At 41.0% G+C, this 24,806-nt stretch overlaps 2 protein-coding genes across 2 annotated transcripts in view; one reads left to right on the top strand and one right to left on the bottom strand.

Annotated features, from left to right (window-relative positions):
• SLC9A9 (solute carrier family 9 member A9) overlaps nucleotides 1-24,806 on the top strand; it is a 534,354-nt gene that overhangs the window by 411,914 nt on the left and 97,634 nt on the right. Inside the window, exons 13-14 of the mRNA XM_055321514.1 lie at nucleotides 7,000-7,051; nucleotides 20,243-20,327. Coding sequence (XP_055177489.1) covers nucleotides 7,000-7,051; nucleotides 20,243-20,327 — 137 coding nt within the window. The remainder of the gene's footprint in view (nucleotides 1-6,999; nucleotides 7,052-20,242; nucleotides 20,328-24,806) is intronic.
• LOC129507204 (peptidyl-prolyl cis-trans isomerase A-like) lies at nucleotides 19,072-19,491 on the bottom strand. Its single transcript, XM_055321515.1, has one exon. It carries the CDS (start codon nucleotides 19,489-19,491, stop codon nucleotides 19,072-19,074), a length of 420 nt encoding a protein of 139 aa, XP_055177490.1.

The raw sequence follows: 24,806 nt of genomic DNA, 5'->3' as shown, positions 1-24,806 counted from the left end.
ACTCTGTGTACCAAGCTGACCTCACCATACCATAGCTCTTTGTTTCCAATGCCTGTCTCCCTATTAGACCTTGGGCCATTGAGGACAGGAATCCTGTCATTGACCTTTAGATCCTGGCATATGTCATTTATAGAAAAATCTACTCTTGGCTTTAACCTATATTGTATTTACCATCCAGTGCAGGGTATATCAAATTTTTTCCTAACAATAACAAGAACAATAAGAACATCAGCAAATGTTTCATGAGAGCTTTGGAGGTGGCAGCCAATATTTTATACACTTTATATGTATAAACTTATTTTATCCTTATATTAGCCTTATATTAATTACCCTTATATATATATCCTTATATTAGCCTTATATTAGCCTTATATTATCTAATATAATATTAGATATTATATTAATATCCTTATATTATCCTTATATATATTATATATACACACACACACACACACACACACACACACACACACTTCTTATCCCCATTCATTTCTGAGAAAACAGGTTTAAGTAATTTGTCCCAAGGTGACAAATCCAGTAACTGATAGAAATGAGATTTGAACTCACACAGCCTGGCTCCACGGTCCCAACTCTTAACTATTGTGCCACATTGAAATAATGGAATGGGGGATCCCTGGGTGGCTCAGCGATTTAGCGCTTGCCTTTGGCCCAGGGCGCGATCCTGGAGTCCCGGGATCGAGTCCCACATCGGGCTCCCAGCATGGAGCCTGCTTCTCCCTCCTCCTGTGTCTCTGCCTCTCTCTCTCTCTCTCTCTCTCTCTCTCTCTCTGTGTCTATCTCTATCATAAATAAATAAATAAATCTTAAAAAAAAAGAAATAATGGAATGAAGCGAGATGAGTTTTTTTGTGTACTTTAGTTCATGTTCTTATTTCCTCAAAACAAATTTAAAATGTTTGAATGATTAATTAAACTAATTTTGGTCATACTCAAGCTCCACTAGTTATTTACTCAAGTGAGATGGGATGGAGGTGATGAAGCGCCAGATTTTGGCCCCTGTGTGATGTTCTCATAGCTACATGCTAGTCCCCAAACCTCTCTCTAGGGGTGTCTTGCACACTCTTCCTTTGTCCTGCAATATTTATGTGCTTAATATCCAGTCACTTTTCCCTTATTGAAAATGTCATTTTTTTATACTTAGCAGTCAAACACAATTCTTAGAGAAAATGGTTTCTCCTCCCCCACCACCCAGCCCCTGTCAGCAGGGGCTCAAAGAACCAAAATTGCACCTAGGACTATTGGGATTCACACAATAAGACTAAGCCCTAGAAATATTTCATTGCTTTTCTGGAGGTGCTAAATGATAAGGATCAGAATGGATTTTGTTGACTTTAATGGGAAAAGTGAGCCTTTTGTTAGTTACTCCTCTTGCTTCCCCTCCAAGAAAAACCCAACTCTGGAGCATTCTTTTCAGCCATGACTGGATATGGGAGCATCCTGAGATTTCAATATGTCTAATAAAACTCACCAAAGAATGGAGGTGCGATAGGAGGGGAGGTGCATTATGGTAGCACAGAGATGTGTTTTGCTCTGAAAATGGAGCTGGTTGCTCATTGTAAATGAGGAACCCGGAGTGAGATGTTTGAGAGCACAGCTGGGAATATCTGCGAAGCTCACTTTCATTTTCATTTGAATACCATAGAGGCAGCACTTGACTCGCTTAAAATTAAAAGGTACATCAGGAATGCAAAACATTGTATAAAATTTTAACCAGTCTTTCTAGTTGCTTTTTAATCTCTTTCTGGTTCTTCATCTCTCTGTATTTTGATAAATGTTTTGGGGGCTGTGTGATCGTTCATCCATCCACCCCTGGCTTCCCCTTTCTAAAGCTGCAGGCACCTTTGCAATTCTTTCCCTACCACGCGCACCTCTCTCTATAACCACCCGGTGCTTCCTTTTCACCTTCCGTCTCTCTCCAGTTTTTCTGCTCAGCCTCACCCATACCCTTCTCTTGCTCTTGGTCTTCAGACACCTTCCTTTCCTTTTTCATTGCCCTCTTACTCCACCAGCCCGCCAGGAAGTTTGGAATAAATTCCAATCTGGGAAATTTGGCTCTCCTTAAATAGAAATGATGTTTTACTATGAAATCCCTGATGTGCACTGGCCACTCACTGTGCTTAACTGTAGGTATTCCTATACTTTCAAGGATTGTCCATTGCACAGCTGGGGACTAGGAGGGCTGATCTTGAAATTAGTTACCAGTGAGCATGGTAGTGAGCATTGGCCCCAACGAATCTTTTTAAGTACTGATAATAATAAAAATAATAACAGGGACAATGGCTGCTAACATTTCTTGAGAGCTTACTAGGTACCAGGTCCTAAGCTAACCACTTTTATAAGTATTTTCCCATATAACCTTTACCAGAACCCTGGGGAGCATGTTCTGTTATTATGGCCATTGTGCTAATGAGGAAAAGGGAGCACAGTGAGTGATGCAGATCACACAGCAGTGAGAGACTCTGAAGAGCTGTGTTTCACTGATACTTCAACAACGATAGGGTAGTTGTGAGTCCTGGGTTTCCAGCTAGGGCCAGTATATCATGAAGAGCACTGGCTTGGCCTGTATGGCTGCATATAACCAGACAGGTGAACACAGGTTGGGCCAGAGTTGCCATAGTCAGAGCAAGGTGATCACAGGTGCCAGAGAAAGGGTTTGGTCTGGAAACAGAAAACAGAGTTGGAGATATACAGCTACTTAGAGTCCAAGTCAGCAAAAACATTATGTGATGGGGGATCCAAACCAATGTAGGGCAATAAGATGGATGGTCCATGGTGGTGATCAGAAGGGGAGGGACAGTAGTGGAAAGTTCAGGAAAGGAGGTGGTGCACCAGAGATACCCGATGGTGGCCATGCTGCAGTTTGGAGGGAGAGGATTCAGTCAATGGGAGAGGCATTGGCAGATCTGGGTAGGGCTACAGCTCCAGGATCCTATTGAGTAATAGGGCTCGGAACTAAAGACAGGTCCAGTTAACACCCCTGGGGCGCGGTGTCCAGATCAGATGAACAGAAAGGGTAGCTTAACACCACAGGAACGGTGCAAAAGAGCCTTGGATATCACCTAAGGAGGTTGGACTTCGTCCCATACACCTGTGATCTCTTACCTGGGGAGCCGCTGCGAACACACATGGCACCACAAGCTGTGTGACATCGTGTCTTCTTTCCATTCATCTCTCAAAACCCATAGTGTGTAAATGATCTTTCATACCTAAGAGTGAGTGGATTCAAGGTTAACCCTAAGAGAATGCCACTTTCACACTCTGACTTGCTTTCTTGAACAGAAGAATAAGAGGTACAGAGGCAGCTGGCATGTTTGCTTAACCCTGGGGATGCTGTGTGAAGGTGCCATGCTGATGTCAGTTTATACGCCACAATAGAGAAAAGGTAGAAAATTGCCCTCGGAAGCAATGGGGAGTTAGTCTGGGGAAGTAGGGCAGAGAGTAGGGCAGACAACAACTGTGTTTTACTTGTAAGAACTTCTATAATGTTTCAAATTTATTGTTTTACTGTGTCTGTGTCTATGTCTGTGCATTATAAACTTGAAAAAATGTATTAAATTTGACCATCAGGTAATCAGTTCTGTGCTGAATTAAAAGGTAGGAGGGAGCACAGAGCTCATCTGCGAATGTACGGTTGCAGGCAGGAAATCAGAGCAATCTAACTGGCAGATGATAAGAATTTTAAAAAGAGAAAGAATAGTAGCCAGGGACCATTTAACTTGGGCATAAAGGGGTTCATATAGCACTTGGAAATCATTATAACACAGCGAGTGTTAGACTTTATGGGGCCAGTGGTGATGCTGAGACCTCCAGTAAAGATCTGAGTATCCCCATCACTCCCTGTTTAAGGAGGCAAGGAGCCAGGTAATATAATTTAGCAAGATTTTTATCAAAAGGAGCTAAAAATCACAAGTAAAAGAAGGCATTGTTCTTGTGACAGTAAATGTTTTAGGTTTTTCTAATTCAATCTGCCAAACTGCATGCTCTGTGAGGGCAGGAACCGCATGTGTTCTGCTCACCCCAGCTGCCCCAGGAGGGAAGTAACTTCTATGGAGTTTCTCTTTCCTCAAGCCACTCGAGATGCTTAGTCTGCTCCAAGCCAAGAAGGGCTACGGGCCCGGTCCCAGGAGCAGACCCTGACCTTCCATGAAACGGAAGCAGGGAGGAGGCGTTGTTCTTGCTCCCAGTAGAACAGCATTTCTCAGGCCTCTGCGGGCCTCTTCACTGAGTCCCCCATAAAACTGAAGAACTTAATCCACAACCATCATTCCTCAGCTCCATCTGGCTGCTGGAATAATTGAAACTAGAAATGTCTGCTTTGATTGCTGCTGGAAAGGAAAGCTCAAATTTTCGCGGAAAACCTCAGTACTGCCTCAAACCTTCAATATGGGGTTTCTTGTGAAATTCGATTTTCTGTTCTTTCCGGTTCTCTAGACAGGGAACCTGAAAGAGGCCCTAAACAGATGCAGCAGCAGGAAGGCCCCGGGGTTCCATTCACAGCTCAACAGGTGCCAGGGAGCCCTCTGGGGAGGGGCACGGGGAGACGGGGGATCTGGGCTTATGGAGAAATAAAGGCTCCTGGAGGCTCCCAGCATCAGCCATGGAGCTCAGGCCCTGCAGAGCCTTGAACATGACCCAGCCTCATGAGAGAGAGGGCCAGGGTGTCCCCACACTCGTGCCTCACTGTTCACAGTCACGGCCTGGACCTGCCTTGGGAGGCTGGGCCTGAACCCGCCCTCCACTCTCTCTCTCCCCTACCCCTCCCTCATGTCCTCCCTCTCCCTCCTCCTCTAGCCTTCCACCCTTAGCCCCTTGGCCTGCTGGGCTCCTCCTGGACTTCTCTCTCCCCCCTCCCCTGCCCTCTCCTTGCACTGCCTCCTTCCTCCCTTCTCACTTTAGGAGGCCAATGCCTTATCCATGAGGCCACAGGGTGACTCTCCCCTCTCCCTTTGTCTCTCTCCTCACCCCTCCTTCTCTCTCCCCCCTGACCCCTTTCCCTCCCACCTTCCTTCTCTCTCTCTGACTTCAAATAGATCAAATGGCTCTTTCTACTCAGAGAAAATCAAAAGTGAGTCCCCACCAGAGGCTCTTCTCAGTTCCACATACAATAAATAGCTACCCATTTCACCCCCTGGGTTAGAAAGAAGAGGCTATTCATGCCCAGAAGATACTGATTTTTGAAGTATCGGAGGTATTTTAAACAAGCTGTCTCTGCACCACTTTCCTTTCACAGGCCAGCTGTCTGCCAACTGGTGGCTTCTGACCCTGCTTTCCCCTCCCCCACCTGGAGAACAGGACTGCAAGGGGACCAAAGGAGTCTTTACGGGGGAGTTAAAGGGAAGACCCTAAAGCTCTAGGAACTGCGGTGTTCACAGGAAAGGCTCTGGAGAGCTTGAGCCAGGTGTCTGAGGTTCTGAGCTGTGCCTCCCCGCCCCGCCCCCTCCAGTCCCCCCAGCCTACCCCCACAACAGTCAGAGGCCCACTCTCTGGAGCAGAGGAAATTCAAGCTTCAGGCCCCTCAATTGCTCTGGCCCTTTCGAGGCCGTGGGAAGAGACCCAGCATCATGATCCCATGGTCCTATGTTTTTGCAAGATCTGCAGAAGGAATATATTTTAACCACAGTTGGGTTTGATGACAGTTTCTTTCCACTACTGTTTCCCCTCAGTTGTACCTCTCCCCTGGTCAAGTGGCCCTGGAGTGGGCATTTGGGGGATCTGACTACAGGGAAGCTGAGCTGGGAATGCATTTAGTTTATATTTAGTAGGATAAGTGTGTGTGGTCCGCAGTCACTTCTGTGCATGGGCAAGTCGTGGCTGGCCATCCAGTGCAGGGAGGACTCACAAAAATAGTGCCACAAGGCTGAATCAAAGGTGGATGTGTCCTATGGCACCAGGCTTCAGACGTCTGTGGGTAGTGTTAGAAAAACAAGGCTTGAAATGCAAGATTCCGAGTGGAGGATTCCATTCTCATTGGTGCCCTATCAGAGGCAGAAGTCAGGAATATATTCAGTGATGCAGTATGCACACTGCTAAGCACACTGCGCTTTGTTCATGGGACTCGCGTGACATGAAGTTTATCAGCAATCTTGTGTTTGCAGGGCATTAACCTCGAGCAGCACTGCACACAGCGAGCATGTCTGGTAAGGAGGCATGCTTTAGTGCCTCCCAATCATCAATAATTTTGATCGATCATGCTAGAGAAAAGGTTACCTTATCTTCCTATTCTCTCTTGTACAAAATCATTGCCACATAAAGGAAGCATCAAAGTATACAGGCAAAACTTACAGAGGAAAAAGTTATTTTAGAAGTATGCCAGGCAGTTAATGAATCTGAATATTATTTATTTTATGGATTTCGAGATGTCTGCTGCATTTGCCAGATTTTTTTAATTAGGAAACGTTTTGTAATTTATTTTTTCCTTTCTCAAGAGTCACTTCCAAACCTAATTTTATAGATGTATTTTTGTATTAATTCTCTTAAAGAGAGCCCCCCCCCCCAAATTGTTTAAGCCTGAGGCCCTGCAAACCTGGATCGTCTCGACTGGGCAGCCTCAGTGAGCATCTGGACAAAAAAGTGGGGTTTCTTTTGCCTCCAGGAGCCTACTCCATCTCGAGCCCCCACATTCCCAGAGCAGTCTGGTCAGCGAGTTCTACGAGGTTAGCATGATCTCTATTTTCCATGGAGGTCTGTTTTTTTGAGGGCTCCTATCCCAGGTTCTCAGGCTCCTGCTCTAATCAGGAGACAGCAGTGAGGAACAGCTGGTGGTGCTCAATCTCACTGGCAGTGCTGAGGCCCAGCTGTACAAGTTCTCATTCTGACATAAATCCATTTGAGGTTCTTTGGATTCAGGGAGAGGTAGGATGGTTTTCTGTCAAACTTTTCCTCTGATTTGTACCATATTTGGTTCAGGTGTCCGGCCACCCAAAACGGTTTCGTGTATCTACAGCAAGGCCCTTAACCAGCTTTCTGATTTCTTTAACAGAGTTGGTGTGGAGCTAGAAGAAGAGCTGAAGGAGGCGCCCACCTCACACCAGGCAAGTCAAAGAAGTCAATTCATAAGAGTATAGAGATACGAAATGCTCTGTCCCGTGGAATGGTCCATGCTTGTCCAGCATGTGGCCAAGGGGCTCAACCTGGAAGGGGTTGCATCCACTGATAAAACACATTCAAGGACTATAAAATACCTGGGAATTCAGGACATCAATAACCTTTGCATCACCTTTAGAATGCTTAGAACTAGCATGCCCTGCGCCCTCTCTGAGGCAACAGGAAGCTGGAAACTACAGTGTAGAAGCAAGAGCATGGATCTGGGAATGAGGTAGTGTGGAGTTCAAATCCCTGCCTAGAGACTTGCTAACTAGGTAATCCCAGGGAAATGTAGTCAATGCATGTCCAATGCATGTTGGGCACACAACAAATGGACCTCTTTCTCCCAAATGGCTCCTCATTAATCGCGTGTAGGTGTATAGACTATTGAAACATTGAAAATTTGCAAAAGCACAGCAAAACTGTCTAGGTGATCCATTCCTCACTGAGCTGAGCAACCATTATCTGCAGCGACCTGAAAATCCTTAGGGAAATCTGCTCAGAACAATGTGCTGTTCCCTCGAGTGCAGGAAGTGTATTGTCCTAACTCTGAACCTGAACCTGACATCCCAGTAGAATCTGCCACTGGCAATTTTGCATCAGCCATTTTTAACTCAGTACTTAAACAATTGTGTGGAAATGTTGCGCCTTTTGTTGAAGTCGTAATCCCATAGACACGATAGAATAATGTCATAAATAAGTGATGTTGCTTAATGACTCATGTTATGATCATACCTGAATTTGAAGAGGATCCGTCTCTCATTTTGTGATTTTTTTTTTTTTTTTTTTTGTCTATCATGCCATCAGCAAGGCACAGCTGGTTAGTGCTGCTGAACAAAATGCTGCTACCTTCCTGGTTTACATAGACATAAAGAAGGAATGATCCTGTGCTCTAAAAAAAAGGGCTGGAAAATTAAGTTGGTGATGATCCTGGCTTATTGTACTTTGAAATTTTTTTTGTAGCATGTGTTTCAAGGCCAGGCCGATGCTTGTTTTCACAGACTCGTATCCCAGGAAACACACCTAACTGCAGGAGTGAGCACAGCAGGGGTGCCAGCACATTGGGATTGGGGCCAGCTCTGTGTGACCTTAGGAAGGAGATCAAAGCCCATCTCCCTATACGAGTGGGCTGTAATGAGTAGTTTGTAAGGTCTGGTGGTGGCTGATTTTTGAAAAAGCATTTTCATCTCATATAGGCCAACTAATCCATTCTCCTACCTTCAAGCAAAACTTTTATCTAAATTCTATCTTTCTCTTCTTTTTCTTTAAAAGAAAAGAGATAGAATAAGAAAATTCATCAAAGAAAATTCTCTGTCTTTCTCTAGCTGCCTATATTTTGAAATCACATATAATTATTGTGAAGTCTGGGCGCCTGGGTGGCTCGGTGGTTGAGCATCTGCTTTCGGCTCAGGTCATGATCCTGGGGTCCTGGGATCGAGTTCTGCATCAGGCTCTCTGTGAGGAGCCTGCTTCTCCTTCTGCCTGTGTCTCTGCCTCTCTCTGTGTGTCTCTTGTGAGTAAATAAATAAAATCTTTAAAAAAAATAATTTTGGGGGGAGATTACCTACCAGCTTAACTCCTTCCTTTTACAATTTAAACATTTCACTTTAGCTCATTTACAGGATTGTTAGTTAATTTATTAATAACTCCTTGGTGTATTTTTCTGTTAGAGAAATGAGACAGTACAACCAGGTACAGTGAAAACTACACTGTATTTGGATCTTGGACAGATTTTTTTATGTCTTTGGGTCTCAGTTTCCCTATCTGTAAAATGTGGACAATAATAATGTATACTTCCTCAGGTTGGTATGACAATCAAGTGAAAGTATATTTATGAAAACTATGTAACTTAATTAATTTAGTCAAACCCACCTCTTTAGGGCAGTGAACACATATACTAAAATAATAGTATAATATTTTGAGAGATTTTCAAATTCAATAAATAATATTAGTTGGAGCAAAAAGTCAAAACCAGAGGAGTATAAAGAATCATGAATGAGTAGATCATAAGGTCCTATGTGCTTGCTTAGTCAAACCACAAGTAAGCTTTGGTAGCCAAAGGGGAAAGGAAGAAAAATGAATGAACAATATCTTAAATTATTATCATTAGAGGGAAAAATCATACTCTCAAGTGGTACAAAACTCCACAGTCCACTGTTTTACAAGAAATTTCTCACTTGGGGCTTCCCGTACAGGACACATAAAGAGCTACACAAATGTTAGCTAACTAATCTTATAAGTCATACCATTCCTACTGAACTGTTGCTGCTTAAAAATAATGTTGTCTTTAAGAGGTGTCCAGGCAGTGCTCTTATTCACAATAATGTTTCACTCCAAGGTGGCTATATTTCAGAAAGTGGTTGCCCCCAGACCTTGAAATAATTCTTATTTTCAGTGTCAAGTATAGGAAACAGTGAGATCGAGCTAGAAATGAGAAAAAAAAAAAAAAAAAAAACACAGTGTCCATGCAGCTGCCACCTAATCTGGACAGGTTTTTTTTCCCGTACTTTCCAAACCATGTGTCAAGAACCTTTTTGCCCTCATTTTGCCTGACAGCTCTTTGCTTATTATCAACATCTGTTGCTCTGTTGGACTGAAGAGCATAAACTCTAACTCTTAGGAGGATCGCATGTTTCCACTCGGTTTGCATTTATTAAATTGGGCTTGCTTTAACAAATAACATGATTTTCACACTGGTCAACTTCTAAAAAAAAAGAAGACTGTTTTTACCAAAAAGCTAAAAACTTTACAGTTATGCCAATTACTGATCATACACCCTCAAAATCAATAATAAATATGATATTTTTTAAGGAACCTCCTCTTACTCTGTTGTAGAGAGTGAAACAACCTTTGAGAAATACGAACTTCTAGCTGTGACTAACTCACAACGTCACGATTTTCCTCTTTGCTTGTAACAACTTTAGAGTGTGAGTGGTATTATAGTCTTGTACCAGATCCAGAAGCTTCAGAAAGCAGGTTCCACACGCAATTATTAAAGTTTAAATATATATTCTATGCAAGTGTGCTTCTTTGAGAAATGGGAGATAATACAGTTGGGAGATAATCTTATGTCTCATAAATTCAAAACAAAACAAACAACACAAAAAAACCTCTGAGACTCCCCCTCCCCCTCAACCATAGGAAGTTTTCCTTGTAATTGATTCTGTGTCCTTGAAAGCAGAGTGATGCAGAGAAGTTAAGAATCACTGGAGCACCACACTTGCCTTAATCTTTTAATAGATATTCCTGCTGCCCAAGAAGGCTTCCACTATTGCTTCTCTTTTTCCTTTTTTGCCATTTTTCTCATGATCATCCTAATATTTGTTGAGTACAGACTATTGTTAACACTTCTCACCTTATCTATATTAACTCAATTTCCAAGATAACCCTATGAGTGGGTACTATGATTATCCCCATAATACAAATAAGAAAACTATAGAATAATAAGTTAAATAGCTTGCCCAAGGATACATAGTGGAAAGAGGTGGAATGTTAAAATAGACCATCTGGTTCTAGAACTTTTACTCTTAGATGGAATGCATTCATGCATGCATTCATTCATCCATACAACCCATCGTGTCAAGCACTAGTCTAGGCATGAAGAGGATGCAGCAGTTAGCAGTTCAGAGTTTTCACCCTCACCCTTAGAGCTTGTACTCTAATGGGGGATGCTGATAAGGAAAAAGGTATGCAACTACATAAGTTCAGATAATGATATGAGTACAGCAGGTGAGAGGATGGGGAACAACCTCATCAGGGCAGGCCTCTCTGAGGAAGCGGCATTTGATCAGAGGTCTGACGATGTACAGGAGTGAGCCATGTGAGATCTGGAGGAAAAAAAACAGTCCAGAGAGAAGATACTGCAAGGATGAAGGCCATTGAGTCTCAGTGGGTTATGGCGTGCTCCATGGGTAGCAGGAAGGCCAGTGTGGCTGCGGCTTGGTGATCAAGGTGGGAGCAGATAGACATGACTGGGAAAGACACAGAGGGGTCGCCGGATCATTGGCCATGGTGATGAGTTTGACTTTATTCTACATGCAATGGAAGTAAAAACTCCTCCAGGTTTGGAGCTTGGAAATAATGGGACGAACCCTTTTTAAGAACTCCTTCCCATCTCTCTTTAGTCAAATGTTACAATGAGGTTAATTTTCATTTTTTCTTCTCACATGACTTTTATTTTTTAACACTATGCATGCTTCTCAATGTGATCTCTCTCTCTCTCTTTTTTTTTTTCAATGTGCTCTCTTAGTGCTAACTTCCAATTTTCTCTTTGCTTCCCATAGTTCCTTCATTGAAATTCTGTTTTTGGTTGTCACTTATGCTTGTGTGTAACCTGTGTGGATCAGTTCTGGTCACTGCGGCTCAAGAAAGTCAGAGCGGAGCTGAGAAAGGTCCAGAGAAGGGCAACTTCAATAACTTAGCAGGGGGAGATTAAAAGGATTACTATTTCTCCTGCAGAAAGATTAGCACTAAGAAGGAATACAATGAAGTGTCTATAAAAATATGAAGAGTGTGAGTAAGGTGAACAAAGACTCGTTGGCTAATTCCCAGAAAACCATAACCTGGAATACCCCTGAAACCTGAAAGAGCTTGTTTGGGGAAGAATAAAAGGATTTGTTCTTCTGCACAATTGATACTTATTACTCATGGTCATCTAGAGTTGCAAAGGCTGGAAATATAAGTAGATTCAGGAGGAAAAGAGATTAATTAGCAGATGGTGAGGTCATTTCATCATTAAATAATTTTTCCCCTGTGAATATTTTCAAATATCCTAATAAACTTCTAGAAAACAAAGTAAATATTCCCACATATATTCCCCCAGATTTAACAATTATCAACATTTTTCCAAACTGGCCCCTATGCTGTTGGAGTTGATCTCATAGAATATAAATTCCATACTACACTTCCACAACTATTTCAGAAATAGAATACTAAGCTCTATAAAATTGATCTGACCCAGATGACGGATTTTTATGTTGCACTGTAACTAATAATATTTTGAGAAAAATAAAAGGCATTTTTTAGAGCGAATATCTTGGGTTTTCCTTTGGTAATATTGACTTTATTTTGGTTACAATTACTTATCTTTCATACATCCAAAAGTATATTTCCTCCCACTAATTTTCTACTGCTTAGGACTAAATTCTGTATACTTATCTATACATTCTACCATTGCCTGCTCTAGAAACCAGGAATGATCATGAGAAAGAGAAAGTGGAGGAAGATGGCAGCACTTTTTACGTATTAGGTGTCATCTGTATAACCACATTTCTTTACCTTGACCCATCAAGTCACCTCTTATAACCCCCATTTTAAAAATTATGAAATTGAAATTCAAAGAATTAAAGAAACTTTCCCAAGATGACAACAACAATGACAAATTCCAGATAACTTCAGCAATACCCAAACTCCGGTCTCTAGCTCCTCAACTCGGTGCGGTGGCTGCCCTCTGCATGAACTGTTCGCTGTTTGGACTCTCCTGTCTCACACTGCAATTGGAATAGGGCCTCCAGGCAGAAAGTTTAAGGAAAGTGGAAGCTCACGTCATTCGCTTTCCTTCTCTTGAGAATCACAGCCCTTCACTGCCTGTTACCTAATACTATCTATAGATATATTCATAAATATAGATAGAATTCTATCTATATTTATGAAAACTGGTTATTCTGTAATAGTCAACCATTATGCATTTTGGAAGTAGTTTGGTAAGCAGAAACATTGTTTTGTTTTGTTTTCAGACAAATGCATAATATTATATATTCAAATCACAAGCCTCAATGTGAGACTTATCTTTGCTGTAGTGTTGTGGTTTGGGCACTGTCACTAGGGGACATCTTGAGTCAGGATCTTATTCCAAGGTGCAATTTCTATTAGGATGTATGGGTACGAGTGTAAGCGTGTGCATGTGTGTGTACCTGTATATAAAGGAGTTAACACACTATCTAAATTATGACATAAATGAGGCATTAATTAAGAATACTGTGAATTAAGTATAGTGAGATGATGTGAACTTCCTTCTGCCTCTAAATCGGTCCATCATCTTATGTCTTGCATTCAATCTAAAATCCATAACATGGTATACTGCATCTAGGATAAGTTTTGATATACTTTTAAGGGGGGAATATACCTTCTATACTTTTGTGGATATACTTTGTAAGCTACAAAAAATTGTGCCTTTTCATTTTGGTATATCTTCCCAACTCCCACTCCAATGCCTTTTACATGTGGGACTTATGATTCCAGTATATAGTCGGATTAGCTTTCTATTGATGCAGGACAAATTATCTCAAAAATTAGTGGCTTAAAATAAGAAACATTTATTATCTCACATTTCCTATGGGTCAGGGATTTGAAAGCAACTTAGCTGAATGTTTCTGACTCAAGGTTTCTCAGGAAGTTGCAATCAGAATGTCAGCTAGAACTACAGCCATCTGGAGGCTTGAATGGGGTTGGGGAATCCACTTCCATGTTGGCAAAAGGCCATCAGTTCACTGCTGACTATTGGCAGGAAGATGCAGTTCCTCACCACCTGTATCTCTCCATAGCTACTTGAGTGTCCTCACAATATGGCCACTGACTTCCCTCAATTGGTCTAAGACAGACAGGGAGAAGGAAGCCATAATGCCTTTTTTATGACCTTGTCTTGGATATGACACAACATCACTTCTGCCTCATTCTATTGATTAAAAATGAATCACTAAGTACAATCCACACTCAACAGGAAGGGAAATTAGGTCCCATTTTTAAAAGAAAATATGCCAAAAAATTTATAGATGCACCTTTTTAAACCACTGCAATATTATATTTACCTGAACCAAATAATTTATTTTCCCTTGGATTAACTTGGATCTCCTATCCAGAAAAACAATTTGAACAGGACTTTTCTCTAACTAAACCATGAGTTTAGCCCATCTTGTAGTTTGCCTATGTCTACATGTCATCTCAACAGTTTTATCTGTCCTTGACTAGTTATCTCCTTCATTTTTTTTCCTTCCTAAGCATGTATTTTCTGACTATACCTTCTTGAGAACATTTATGAATTTATCATGACACGGGGAAGGTGGAAGGTAAGAATATTTGTATAAAGTGCTTTCTATGCGGAGGCTAAAAATTAATGATTTACCTTTTAAAATGTAAATTTGAAAAGGTTTCCTATTGACCTTCAATTATATTATGCTCCTTCTTGAAAATCCAAAAATTTTTCTCTTTCTGGGCATACAATCTGATCCCCTCCTTGGAAATGAGAAAATCAAAGCAATAAACTTGAAGTTATTATATAAATACATTCCAAACTGTGGGCAAATGGCAGGGCACAAGTACTATTATCGGATTCTATTCACACGTACCACTTGAAAAAATGCTCTGGAACCCATAAGGAGCTCTACAAATTTGTTATGATAATTATTTGTCTTTATTACCATTCTGTGCAACTTCTACTGACATTAATATTGAATATGAACTCTGAAGAAATAGAAAAGAAATCTCTCTCTCTTAATCCATTGAATCCCCCTGAAATGAGGAACAATCCCACATGATTATCCCAGAGTAGAGTTCATCCAGTTCACTTAACAAAGGCCCCACATTTGAATATTGATAGAGGAGTGTATTTGCATTTGCTTAGTCCTTTTTCATTAGGGTTAGTACAACAAACAATCCCTTCTTGCTTCAGTGTCTAGTTTGCAGAGATTTCTGGCCTGAGCCTTTTGTTTTCTCCCAGGGGTCCAAATAAGCATAAAACTAAGAGTACCTTCCTAATTTTCCTGTTGCTCCTTCTCTGGGGTAGTGCTAAGGGCGAGGGGGAGGGGGTCACTTAAAAGATAAGGACTCACTCCCTACTGTGCTCAGTCACTTCCCAACCTCTGGCCTATTCCTTTGTTTAAGGAGGAAAAAGAAAGATATCAAATGTCCCAGTCACTTTTACCTTTTCCCAGAAATAGAAGCTAATAAAGGAACCAGAAATTGCACATATATCAAACACTCTGCTTCTTAGAAGTATCAAGGGCAAATAAAAGTTAAGATTCAATGAGCTTGACTCTCCAGTTCCCATTTACAGTGTGAAACATGAGGCTCAGAGTTGATAAGTGTATTGTTATTAAATGGTAAATGGTAGAGAGTCAGAACTCAAATCTTGGTTTTCAGTTTCTGAATCCTCTGTGTGTTCCAAACATGCGCACCACATCCCCGCTGGGATAAAGGAACTCAAAAGAAAAGAAATACTGTTAGTGACAAAGAAAATACCATCAAGTTCCAGATTTCGCTTCTAATGATCGCTCATATCCATTGTCCTTGGGTGTGAGTTGATCTCTGCTTCAGAATAATCTTGGTAAATTAATGCTACCTGCTGTCCTTTGCCCATCTGGACCCTCCCAGAAGCTTGCCCTCTGTGCTGCCTCATCAGATACCTTCCCTGTTCCAGGGTGAATGCAAAGCCTGGCCTTCCCTTGGCACATTTATCTTCAACCCCCAGTGAACAAGCAGAGCACACAGTAGACTAACTCATTTATTTCTACTCATTTATTGATGGCCTTTCATAACCGAGTTATTAAGTCATCAATAACTTCAGAGAAATAAATGAACAGATCCAGAACTGGGCCAACAGATATTTAAGATACCCACTGAAAATTTTGTCTAGGATCAGCAGAAAAGTCAATGCTGGGTCGTCAGTGGCATTTCCCTCACTTGGGAAAACATGGTCTGTGTTTTATTCTAATTAAAACCCAGTCCACTTCTTTATAAACTAGCAAATACCATCACCAATCTCCCAAGTAAAAGAAAGTTTGAAAAAAAGATTACATTTGTTAACATTTTTCTAGAATGCTACCTAATATGTGTTGCTCTTATCAGCTGTCAAAAAAATATCTCTGAAAGCTTTGCCAGAAATAGAGTATAAGATCTTTCATGAGTGCCTGTGAGTTCTGGTATATTCCCCTCAGGAAATAAAATAAAAAAGATCTGGAAAGGGGAAAGAAGGGCAGAGAAGTTTCCTAAGACCTTGGAAAATGCTTGAAACCAGTAGGAGTCTAGAGGAATTCCTAACACAGATGTTAAGTTTCTATAGGGACACTCTTCACAGCCATCAACACGTTACCCATGCATTTTCATTATGTTTTGGGGTGTAGGTAACTGCTCTGTCTCAACCTATATGATCACCCCAGAATCCTGACCCCATCTCCCTGTTCAGATATTCCCTTACCTTAGTTTGCTCCCCACTTATACCTTGGGGCCCCATCTAGATGAGAGGAATCTTGGCTGCTGAGGGATCACAAACATGCTTAGAAGAAGACTCTCTGTGCCTCAGTTTCCTCATCTGTCAGATAGGAATAATAATAGAACGAACATACTTCATCAAATTGTTATAATAATTAAAAGAGTTAATACATGAAAAGCCCTTAGAATAGCGTCTGATATGTGGTGAGTGTTCACAAAGTGTCAGCTGTTATTGCTGTTGTTGTCATTAATAAAAATATAATGTTTTCCATAAGATTAGAACCTTGGAGTCCAGCCAGTCGCGATTTCCTCAATTCGTTTTGCAAGCGAGGAAACTGCAGCCCAGTAACTTATCTTGCAGTGTCTGTGCTTTCCAGAGTTTAAAGACTAAACGAGATAACTTGCAGAAAAAAACATCATCTTTGGAGTCCAGCAGTCTTACATTCAAAGTCTAGCTCTGTTGCTTGCTAACCCTGGGACTTTGGGCTCCTCTCTTCCCTTCTGTGGGTCTCTCCAGCTCCTCACTTGTAAACTAGGTATACATGGCCACGTTTCTAGAGTGTTTTGAAAACTGAGAAGTAAGGACTGAAAAAGTTAATGACTGTGACTAGTGTGCTGCCAAGGAATTAAGGACCATTCGATAGCTGGAGACTATCACTATCATCAACGTCATTGAGTGGGGCAGAGAGGGTGCTTGACCTCTGAGCTGACTGCCAGGCAAGCTCACCATCAAACAGCCCACATTTACTTAAAAACAACCAACCAAACCAAAAACATGAAGTTACTTACACTAAGTTCTCTCAGTTTTCTTCAATGACTATCTATCTTGTCACCAGTAGATATTATCAAAAATCACCTGTGCCTGCTGATGGATAAGATTTTGTAAGTCCTTTATTGTTCTTAGAAAAAGAAAAGGAAAAAGAGAGAAAGAGAGAGGCAACTCCCCACTGGGTCAGAGTTTTTCTAACTAGCTTGTTTCAGGGTAAGCAGTTTTCCTCTGCCACCTGAGCCCCAACAAGCTGTGCCTGTTGGAGAGATGGTGACTCAGAAACAACTTACAGATGTTATAAAATAATAAAGGAAACACTATGTGCAGCAGTGATTTTGCAAATCTGAAACCTTTGTTGGGGTAGAAATGGCTAGAGAAAGATTCAGGGAAGGACAGAAATTGAACTGACACTCTGGTTTTCTTTTAGGAGGAATATGATGAATCAATTCTAACTCTAGATAATAAGGCATAACACTCAGGTCTATCAGAAAAAAGATTTTTAAAACTTAATGTCCATGAAAAGATCACAGATGTCCCATGCACCAGGGGGCTTGGGAATGAGGAATGGGTTCCATGGCCAAGTAAGTTTGAGAAATATTTCCCTCTTAAAGATTTTACAATGCTGATTTATAAACAAGAGTCTCTGAGAAGTCCTGTGTTAAGAAACCTTTCTGGGTGGCTCAGTGATTGAGCATCTGCCTTTGGCTCAGGGCATGATCCCGGGGTACTGGGGTTGAGTCCCGCATTAGGCTGCACAGAGGGAGCCTGTTTCTCCCTCTGCCTGTGTCTCTGCCTTTCTCTGTCTGTCATGAATAAATAAATAAAATCTTTAAAAAGAAGAAGAGAGAAGAAGAAGAAGAAGAAGAAGAAAAGAAAGAGAGAGAGAAGAAAGAAAAGAAAGAAAGAAAGAAAGAAAGAAAGAAAGAAAGAAAGAAAGAAAGAAGAAAACCCTTCTGACACTATCAAACCCGCATTTTCCAAACAATGAGCACAAAATTTCCATCAACACCGTATAGGACAGTGGTATTCTAGGGAACACTATTCAGGAAAACATACAAGATTTGAAATCAGAGATCTTAAACAACCAAAGAGAAGAGTTTCCAGTTTGGATTTTAATTTTATTGTGAGTCTCTGCTTCAACCATTTTAAACAAAGGATACAGACTAGAAATGGACCCCATTTGGCTTTCTTGTATTCCCATTTTATTTCTGGGGGCTGGAATTCCAGCATCTGCTAGTACACATGTTTTAGAGAGCAGAACAGAGCTCTTTAATGCTAACCATCAAGGGAACTGTCTGGGAATGGGGAAAAAGTAAATAAAATGAAAGCAAATCCACTTGGGTTCATCTAAGGGCTATCTCAGGAATAGTCAGGGAATTGCCATTGTCTTCCATGTCATAGTTTCTTGAGAGTGTTCACATTGTTAACGGGCTCTGAACAAGTGTTACAATTTGGGGGTGGAAACCGTGGGCCCAAATAAAGCAATGAAGTCCATGTGCACAGATCTATAAATGCTTTTAATGATGGAGAAAGTTACAATCAATTGAAGCCTTGGAGTCTCTTTTCTTGATATGCAAAATGGGATTCACAAAAGAAGTAAAAATGCCACTGATCTCCTTCCTACCACAGTGCAATCAATCTTCATTGTCATCTGTCTGTACGGTTCACAAAAATTTTTCACCTTCTTTCCTTTTTCTCACATTCATCCTCTACTCTCTCGTAAATATACATCAAATACTTTTTCTTCTTTTTTTGTTGTTGTTTAGTTTTTATTTCATAGTCATAAACTTAATTGTGCAATCCAGCTCTTGGAAGGGAATAAGGAAAATATAGACCTGCAGTGAGAGCACAAAGATTATAGGCTATTTCAAGCAGGTGGGGGTGAACGGATACCCTCCAGAACTACAGAAGGAATGGTCTCATAGTTGAGATAAAACACAAGTCAAATGTATTAGATTCATCCACAGTCAGGAATGGTGATCTTCTTGTGGGGTCTTAACCATTCCTGGACCCAAACCAATCCATGGCTTCCACAATATTCATGCCCTCTCTCACTTTGCCAAAGACCACATGCCAACCATCCAACCACTCAGTGTTGGCAGCACAGATGAAAAACTGGAACCCATTTGTGTTAGGTCCAGAATTTGCCTTAGGCAAGATGCCAGGACCTGAGTGCTTCAAGACAAAATCCTCATCAACAACTTTGTCCCCATAGATGGACTTGCCACCAGTGCCATTATGGCGTGTGAAGTCACCACCATGGCACATAAGTCCTGCAATAATCCTGTGAAAGCAGGAACCTTTATAAACAAATCCTTTCTCCCCAGTGCTCAGAGCACAAAAGTTCTCTGCTGTCTTTGGAACTTTGTCTGCAAACAGCTCGAAGGAGACAAGGCTCAAAGGCTTGTTGTCCATGGTCGTCAAAGAACACAGTGAGCTTGACCATGGTTAGCGACACAGGTGGCTCTGGGGTTAGTGACACAGGTGGCTCTGGGGCAGCGGTGTCAGCAAGGCTGAGTGCTTTCTCTTCTTAATTCCCCTCCTACTTTGGCCCTTTTGAAAAAAAAATAATAAATGGACAAGCACATTCGAATATTACAGGCTTTTATAAGGAATATCTATTTCAAAACTCTTAAAATAGAAATAGAAAGCTATCAAATATTAACCATAGCCTTTGGTAGTAATCACAAAGAAAAGGAATGAAAACTAGCTTAACAATTATTAGACTGTTATCACCCCTTTAGACTTGACCTTTTGGTAAGTCATAAATAAATACCATCCAAATCTGACAGAAGTAAACAGCAAAAATCATGCAACAGCAATCTGACAGAAATATCACTTTTATTGATGTCAAAAAAAATGGCATTTCTTAGCTGTTTAATAAAATAGGGATTATGAAGAAAAGTAAATGTTGAATTATGCCACAAGAGTCTCATCCACATGGCAAGATCTATGAACTAATTTGCTTGGCAGCTGCTTCGCCATTTAGATAAAAATGCCTACAACCTAGAAAGTTTTTTTTTTAAGTGGTTACATTTAATTTGGCTTGACATGTATTTTTATAGTGAAAATATATTAATATATTCTATATTAATGTATATTGATATTAATATATAAATATGTATTGATTATTTATCTGATACCTTTTTCTATTGTCTTTCTCCAGGAAGCAAATAGCTTGGAGAAAAACACAACCAAAACAGAGAGTGCTTGGCTCTTCAGAATGTGGTATGGCTTTGACCACAAATATCCTTTGATAATGATAACCTTCCAGATCCTGCTGCCTGGTAGAGACTAACTTCAAGCACTTAGCCATTGAGGTATCCGCTCTTGCTCTTCAAGAGACCCAGAAAGGTAAAGTGAATTCATGACCAAATTTGTCAAAAAAATAAAAAGCTATACAGTCTATACGTAAGTGTTACAAGGAACTAAGGTGAAATCTCTCAGAGTCCAATGAACTTGGTGTATTCATGGCAATCTAATATTTCCGAAATGCCAGATGATAAAATCTTTCAGTCCTGAGGACTGATCTATTTTACTAATTTCACTATTCTTCCCTTTGCAAAGATCTTACTTCTGGTCCGGTTGGCCAAGGTAACTGGACAAAAATCCCTCACCCTTCTCCCAGCCCATTTGTGTGTGCTCTTGTTTCATGCTATAAGAAAATGGAGTGGGGCTAGGGGCAAAGGGAATGAATGGTCTGAGAAGAATGAGTCTGATCACAAGATCATAAAATAACATTACTTTGTTCTCCAGAAAGATTTGAGTAAGTCTTTCCTAGTGAAGGTCAATTTTACAATTCTCCCAATCAGTATAAACATAGTGGCTCAGTTCCACCTTGCCATGTGACTGGCAGGGCTGAGAAGTCAGGCCTGAAGGGCTGTGCCATTGTGAGGTGCACTAAGCGGTCCATCTCTAATCCCAAGCAAAAGCGCCACGGAAGAAAGGAAAGAACTGCACTGAAAATTGAATGTGTTGGGTCTTTGTAGTTAGTTTTCCACAGTCGCAAATCCTCTTCCTTTCAGGGAGAAAATGTCAGTCACTGGGTGATTTTAAAGTGCCCAAGCAATGATTAAAACCACAACAGATCAGTAGGAAAGGAAGAAGAATTAAGCACAGGAAAAATAAATTCAAAGAATAAGGTGAAGAAGAGGTAAAATGGAAAGGGGAGAGGGGGCAAGAGAAGTATAGGAAATTCACAGTGGGAAGGAGAGGAAGGCAAATTGGAGGAATTGCTACATTAGAAGAAAATTAAATAAGAATGAAAAGAAGCCAACTGAAAATTGCAGAAATAAGCAAAACAGGCGAGAATTTAAAAAGCAATTCTGCAAAAGTAGAGCATTCCAAGAATTACAAAATGCACATGTGGAAGGTAGAGGGTTCTTGAGTCTTCAGTTTTCTTTTCCCACAGCTCTGCTCTCTATGGACCGATAGCATGCCTTGCTCAGTCTTGAGCCTTTATGGACAGTGTAGGTTTCCAACACCTTAAAAGCACTCCCTGTTGGCCATTAACTACCTCATGGAGGTTCTGGTATCTCATAAGCTACCCATCGCCTTGCCTTCTTGGTCTCTCTAAGGGAAGCTGTTTCGTAGCAGGTTATGCTGGTTTATGTTCCAGGTTGATTTCTCATCTGGAAACACAATTTTCCCCTGCCATTGCGTCACCTAGCTGATAACCAAATTTTAAGAACTTATAAAAATTTGACAGATGAGTACACAAAAGTCTGCTTGATTATGAAAGGTATACAGTAAGAAAATGTCTTTTTGGGTTCCTGGACCCAATTTTCAAGCTCCCAAGATTGTTACTTATGTGTCTGACCCACTCACTACAGATTGGAGGTTCCCATGACCTCCTCTTTGGGTTCAATTAATTTACTAGAGCGGCCCACAGAACTTGGAGAAATGTTTTACTTACTAGATCAATGGTTTATTATAAAAGGTTAAGAGATACACGGGGCAAGGTATGTGGGCAAGGTCACCTAGCTTTCATGCCCTCTCATAGTGCACCACTCTCCCCAAATCTCCATATTCACAAACTAGAAAGCTCTCTGAATCCTGTCGTTTTGGGTTTTTATGGAGGCTTCATTATATAGGCATGATTGATTAAATCATTGACCGCTGGTGATTGAACTCCGTCCCTAGCCCCTTTCCCTCCCAAAGGTGCATAGAGGAGGGGAAATTAAACTTCCAGCCCTCAAATCACAGGTTGGTCCAGCCCTCAAATCACAGGTTGGTCCTCCTGGCCAGAGGGGTCCAGAGCCCACCTCATTAACATAACAAAGGATGCCTTTCTTCACTTAGGAAATTCTGAGGTTCTTAGCTCTGTGAAACACCAAATCTATGTCTTATTATGAATCATAATCACACAAAATGGTAAATCAGAAATGAGATGAAAAATGTTTTTGCTCAAATCCTGACAATGCTGTGAGGAATGCTTTATAAGGAAGAAAGAGGGTAAAAGTGGAAAAAATAACTTGGAGACCAGAAAGGAAAGTGGAAACTCACCCAAATTTTTAGCTTAGAGCAGTGACACCAAATTCAGATGATGTCATAGTTTTTGTCTCACTTTTCACCAGGGGTTTATTTCCATATGATTATGGACAGACTTGCAAAAAATGAAAGTAGACTTACTCTGTCAGTAATATCTCTTCTCATGGTAATTTGTCCTCCTGTGCATTCATTCTAGAAATTGCAGTGCTACCATCACTGCACAGATATATTTTCACTTAGACAACAAAGTTTTTATATCCGAATTATGCTCTGAATTCATACCCAGAGAATAGCAAACCAACCAGTCTCTACCCTGTGACCCCTTGATATATCTGTATTTCCAGAGACAAATTATCCACTTGGCATTTATGTTCTTTCTACTGTTCACCTAGAACCCAGGTGATGTGCCCTTGGACCCTCATAGGTAGGCTATTCCAGCCACTGTCAGTGTAGGGATGATCCCTACCCCAGGGTTAGGTGGCCTGGCCAAGGCAAAAAAGAAATTGTTGCAAGGCTGAAAGAAACTGACTCTGAAGTTTGGAGCTGCTTGAGTTTCATTTCAGTAAAATTGCATCATGCAAATGAGGCATCATGAAGAATTACTGACAAAAGGAAAAGAAGAATAAATAAGCCTTCATGTGCACCTGTATCAGTCAGCATTCTCCAGGGAAACAGAAACACAACCGGTAGGAGTACACACACGTACACACACACACGGAGGCATAGATACACATACATATTCATACACATATACACATACATATACATATACACTTACATAGATTTATTTCAAGAAAATGGCTTTATGGGTGATGCAAGTGCAGAATTTGTAGGGCAAGCTCTCTGGAAACTCTCAGGCAGGAGTTGATGCTGCTACCTTGAGGCAGCTCAACTGTCTTTCTTCCTTAAGGAAACTTCAGTTTAGCTCTTAAGGTCATTCAACTGGCTGGATGAGGCCCACCCACATTCAGGATTATCTCCTTAAAGCAACTGATTGGTAACTCAGATGGGGACCACACCTACTGAATAGTTGGGTAGGCCAGTCAACTATTGGGCAGACCCATAAAACCAAGCATCACAGTACTCAGTTTGCATTCAATTTCTGCCCAAAATTGAGACCCTAGAAAGACCCTCTTAATTCACCATTGGTATCAGTAAAACAAGCCGCTGTTGCTTGAATAGTTTTGTTTTCTTTTTTACTTTTTCATAGCATAATTAATACACATATACATTTCCATAACATTTTCCCAAAAACTACAGGGGTATGAAAATAATAAAAAATTAACATTCAATGAATAATGGCCCAAGTACTATGTTGAGTGCTTTACATTGATAATTTCACGTTACCTCCACAGCTCTGCGGGAGGTTAGGAGGGGCTAGAGCATATGATGCAACCCAAATGGATTGCTGATTGTGTTGGCCATTGCTGAAACAACCTGGGCTCCTTTGTTCAAGAGCCTTGCTGGAAGCCTATGGTGCCAAAATTGAGGGTTAATTAAGATTTCATTGTGATTCAATGTGGACAGCAATTCTGAGTCATCCAGTGCAAAGGAGCAATTGAGAAGGGGAGAGGAGAAGGGAATCTATTTTACTGACCCACTGCTTTGCCAGTGGATACATTGTTTCACTTAATCCTCATAACCACCCTTTTTTGTTTTATTTCATTTTACAACCACCCACTTTGAGTGGCCTCAACGAGACACCAAATTCCTAAATCATTATCTATATCCCTGGGGAGGATTATCCTTTCCCTGCCACAAGAAGATTCAAGTCACAATCTGGCCTCTCAGGGCCCTCTATCCATCTTCTACTCTCACTCCCTGGCTCACTCTGCTCCAGCCACCCTGGCTTTCCTAGGATATATCAAGCGCATCCCTACTTCCAGGCCTTTGCACTGACTCCTCCCTGCTTGGGATGTTGTTCCCTTAGATATTCCCATGCCTACCTCCTTCACCTCCTTCACTTATTCATTCAAATTATCAGTGAGACCTTCCTGGCTCCATCTTTAAATTAACAGTCCCAAGAGCACTCCCTCACGCTTCATTTGCTTCATTTTTTACCTTAACACTTGTCACCATCTGACACAGTATATAGTTTATTTATGTGTTTTAATAGTTTCCTCCAACCAAGATATGTGCCTTCTTAGCAGGGACGTGGGACACATCTCATTCACTGATGTGTCCTCAGGACATAGAACAGTGCCTGGCACATAGTGGACATTCAGTAAATATTTATTGAA

The sequence above is a fragment of the Nyctereutes procyonoides genome, unplaced genomic scaffold (assembly GCF_905146905.1).
Source record: "Nyctereutes procyonoides isolate TBG_1078 unplaced genomic scaffold, NYPRO_anot_genome, whole genome shotgun sequence".
Lineage (NCBI taxonomy): Eukaryota > Metazoa > Chordata > Mammalia > Carnivora > Canidae > Nyctereutes > Nyctereutes procyonoides.
This window is presented reverse-complemented; position numbering and strand designations above follow the sequence as displayed.

Coding starts and splice junctions, on each gene's coding strand:
- LOC129507204 (XM_055321515.1), bottom strand. CDS start 19,491: ATGGACAACAAGCCTTTGAGCCTTGTCTCCTTCGAGCTGTTTGCAGAC.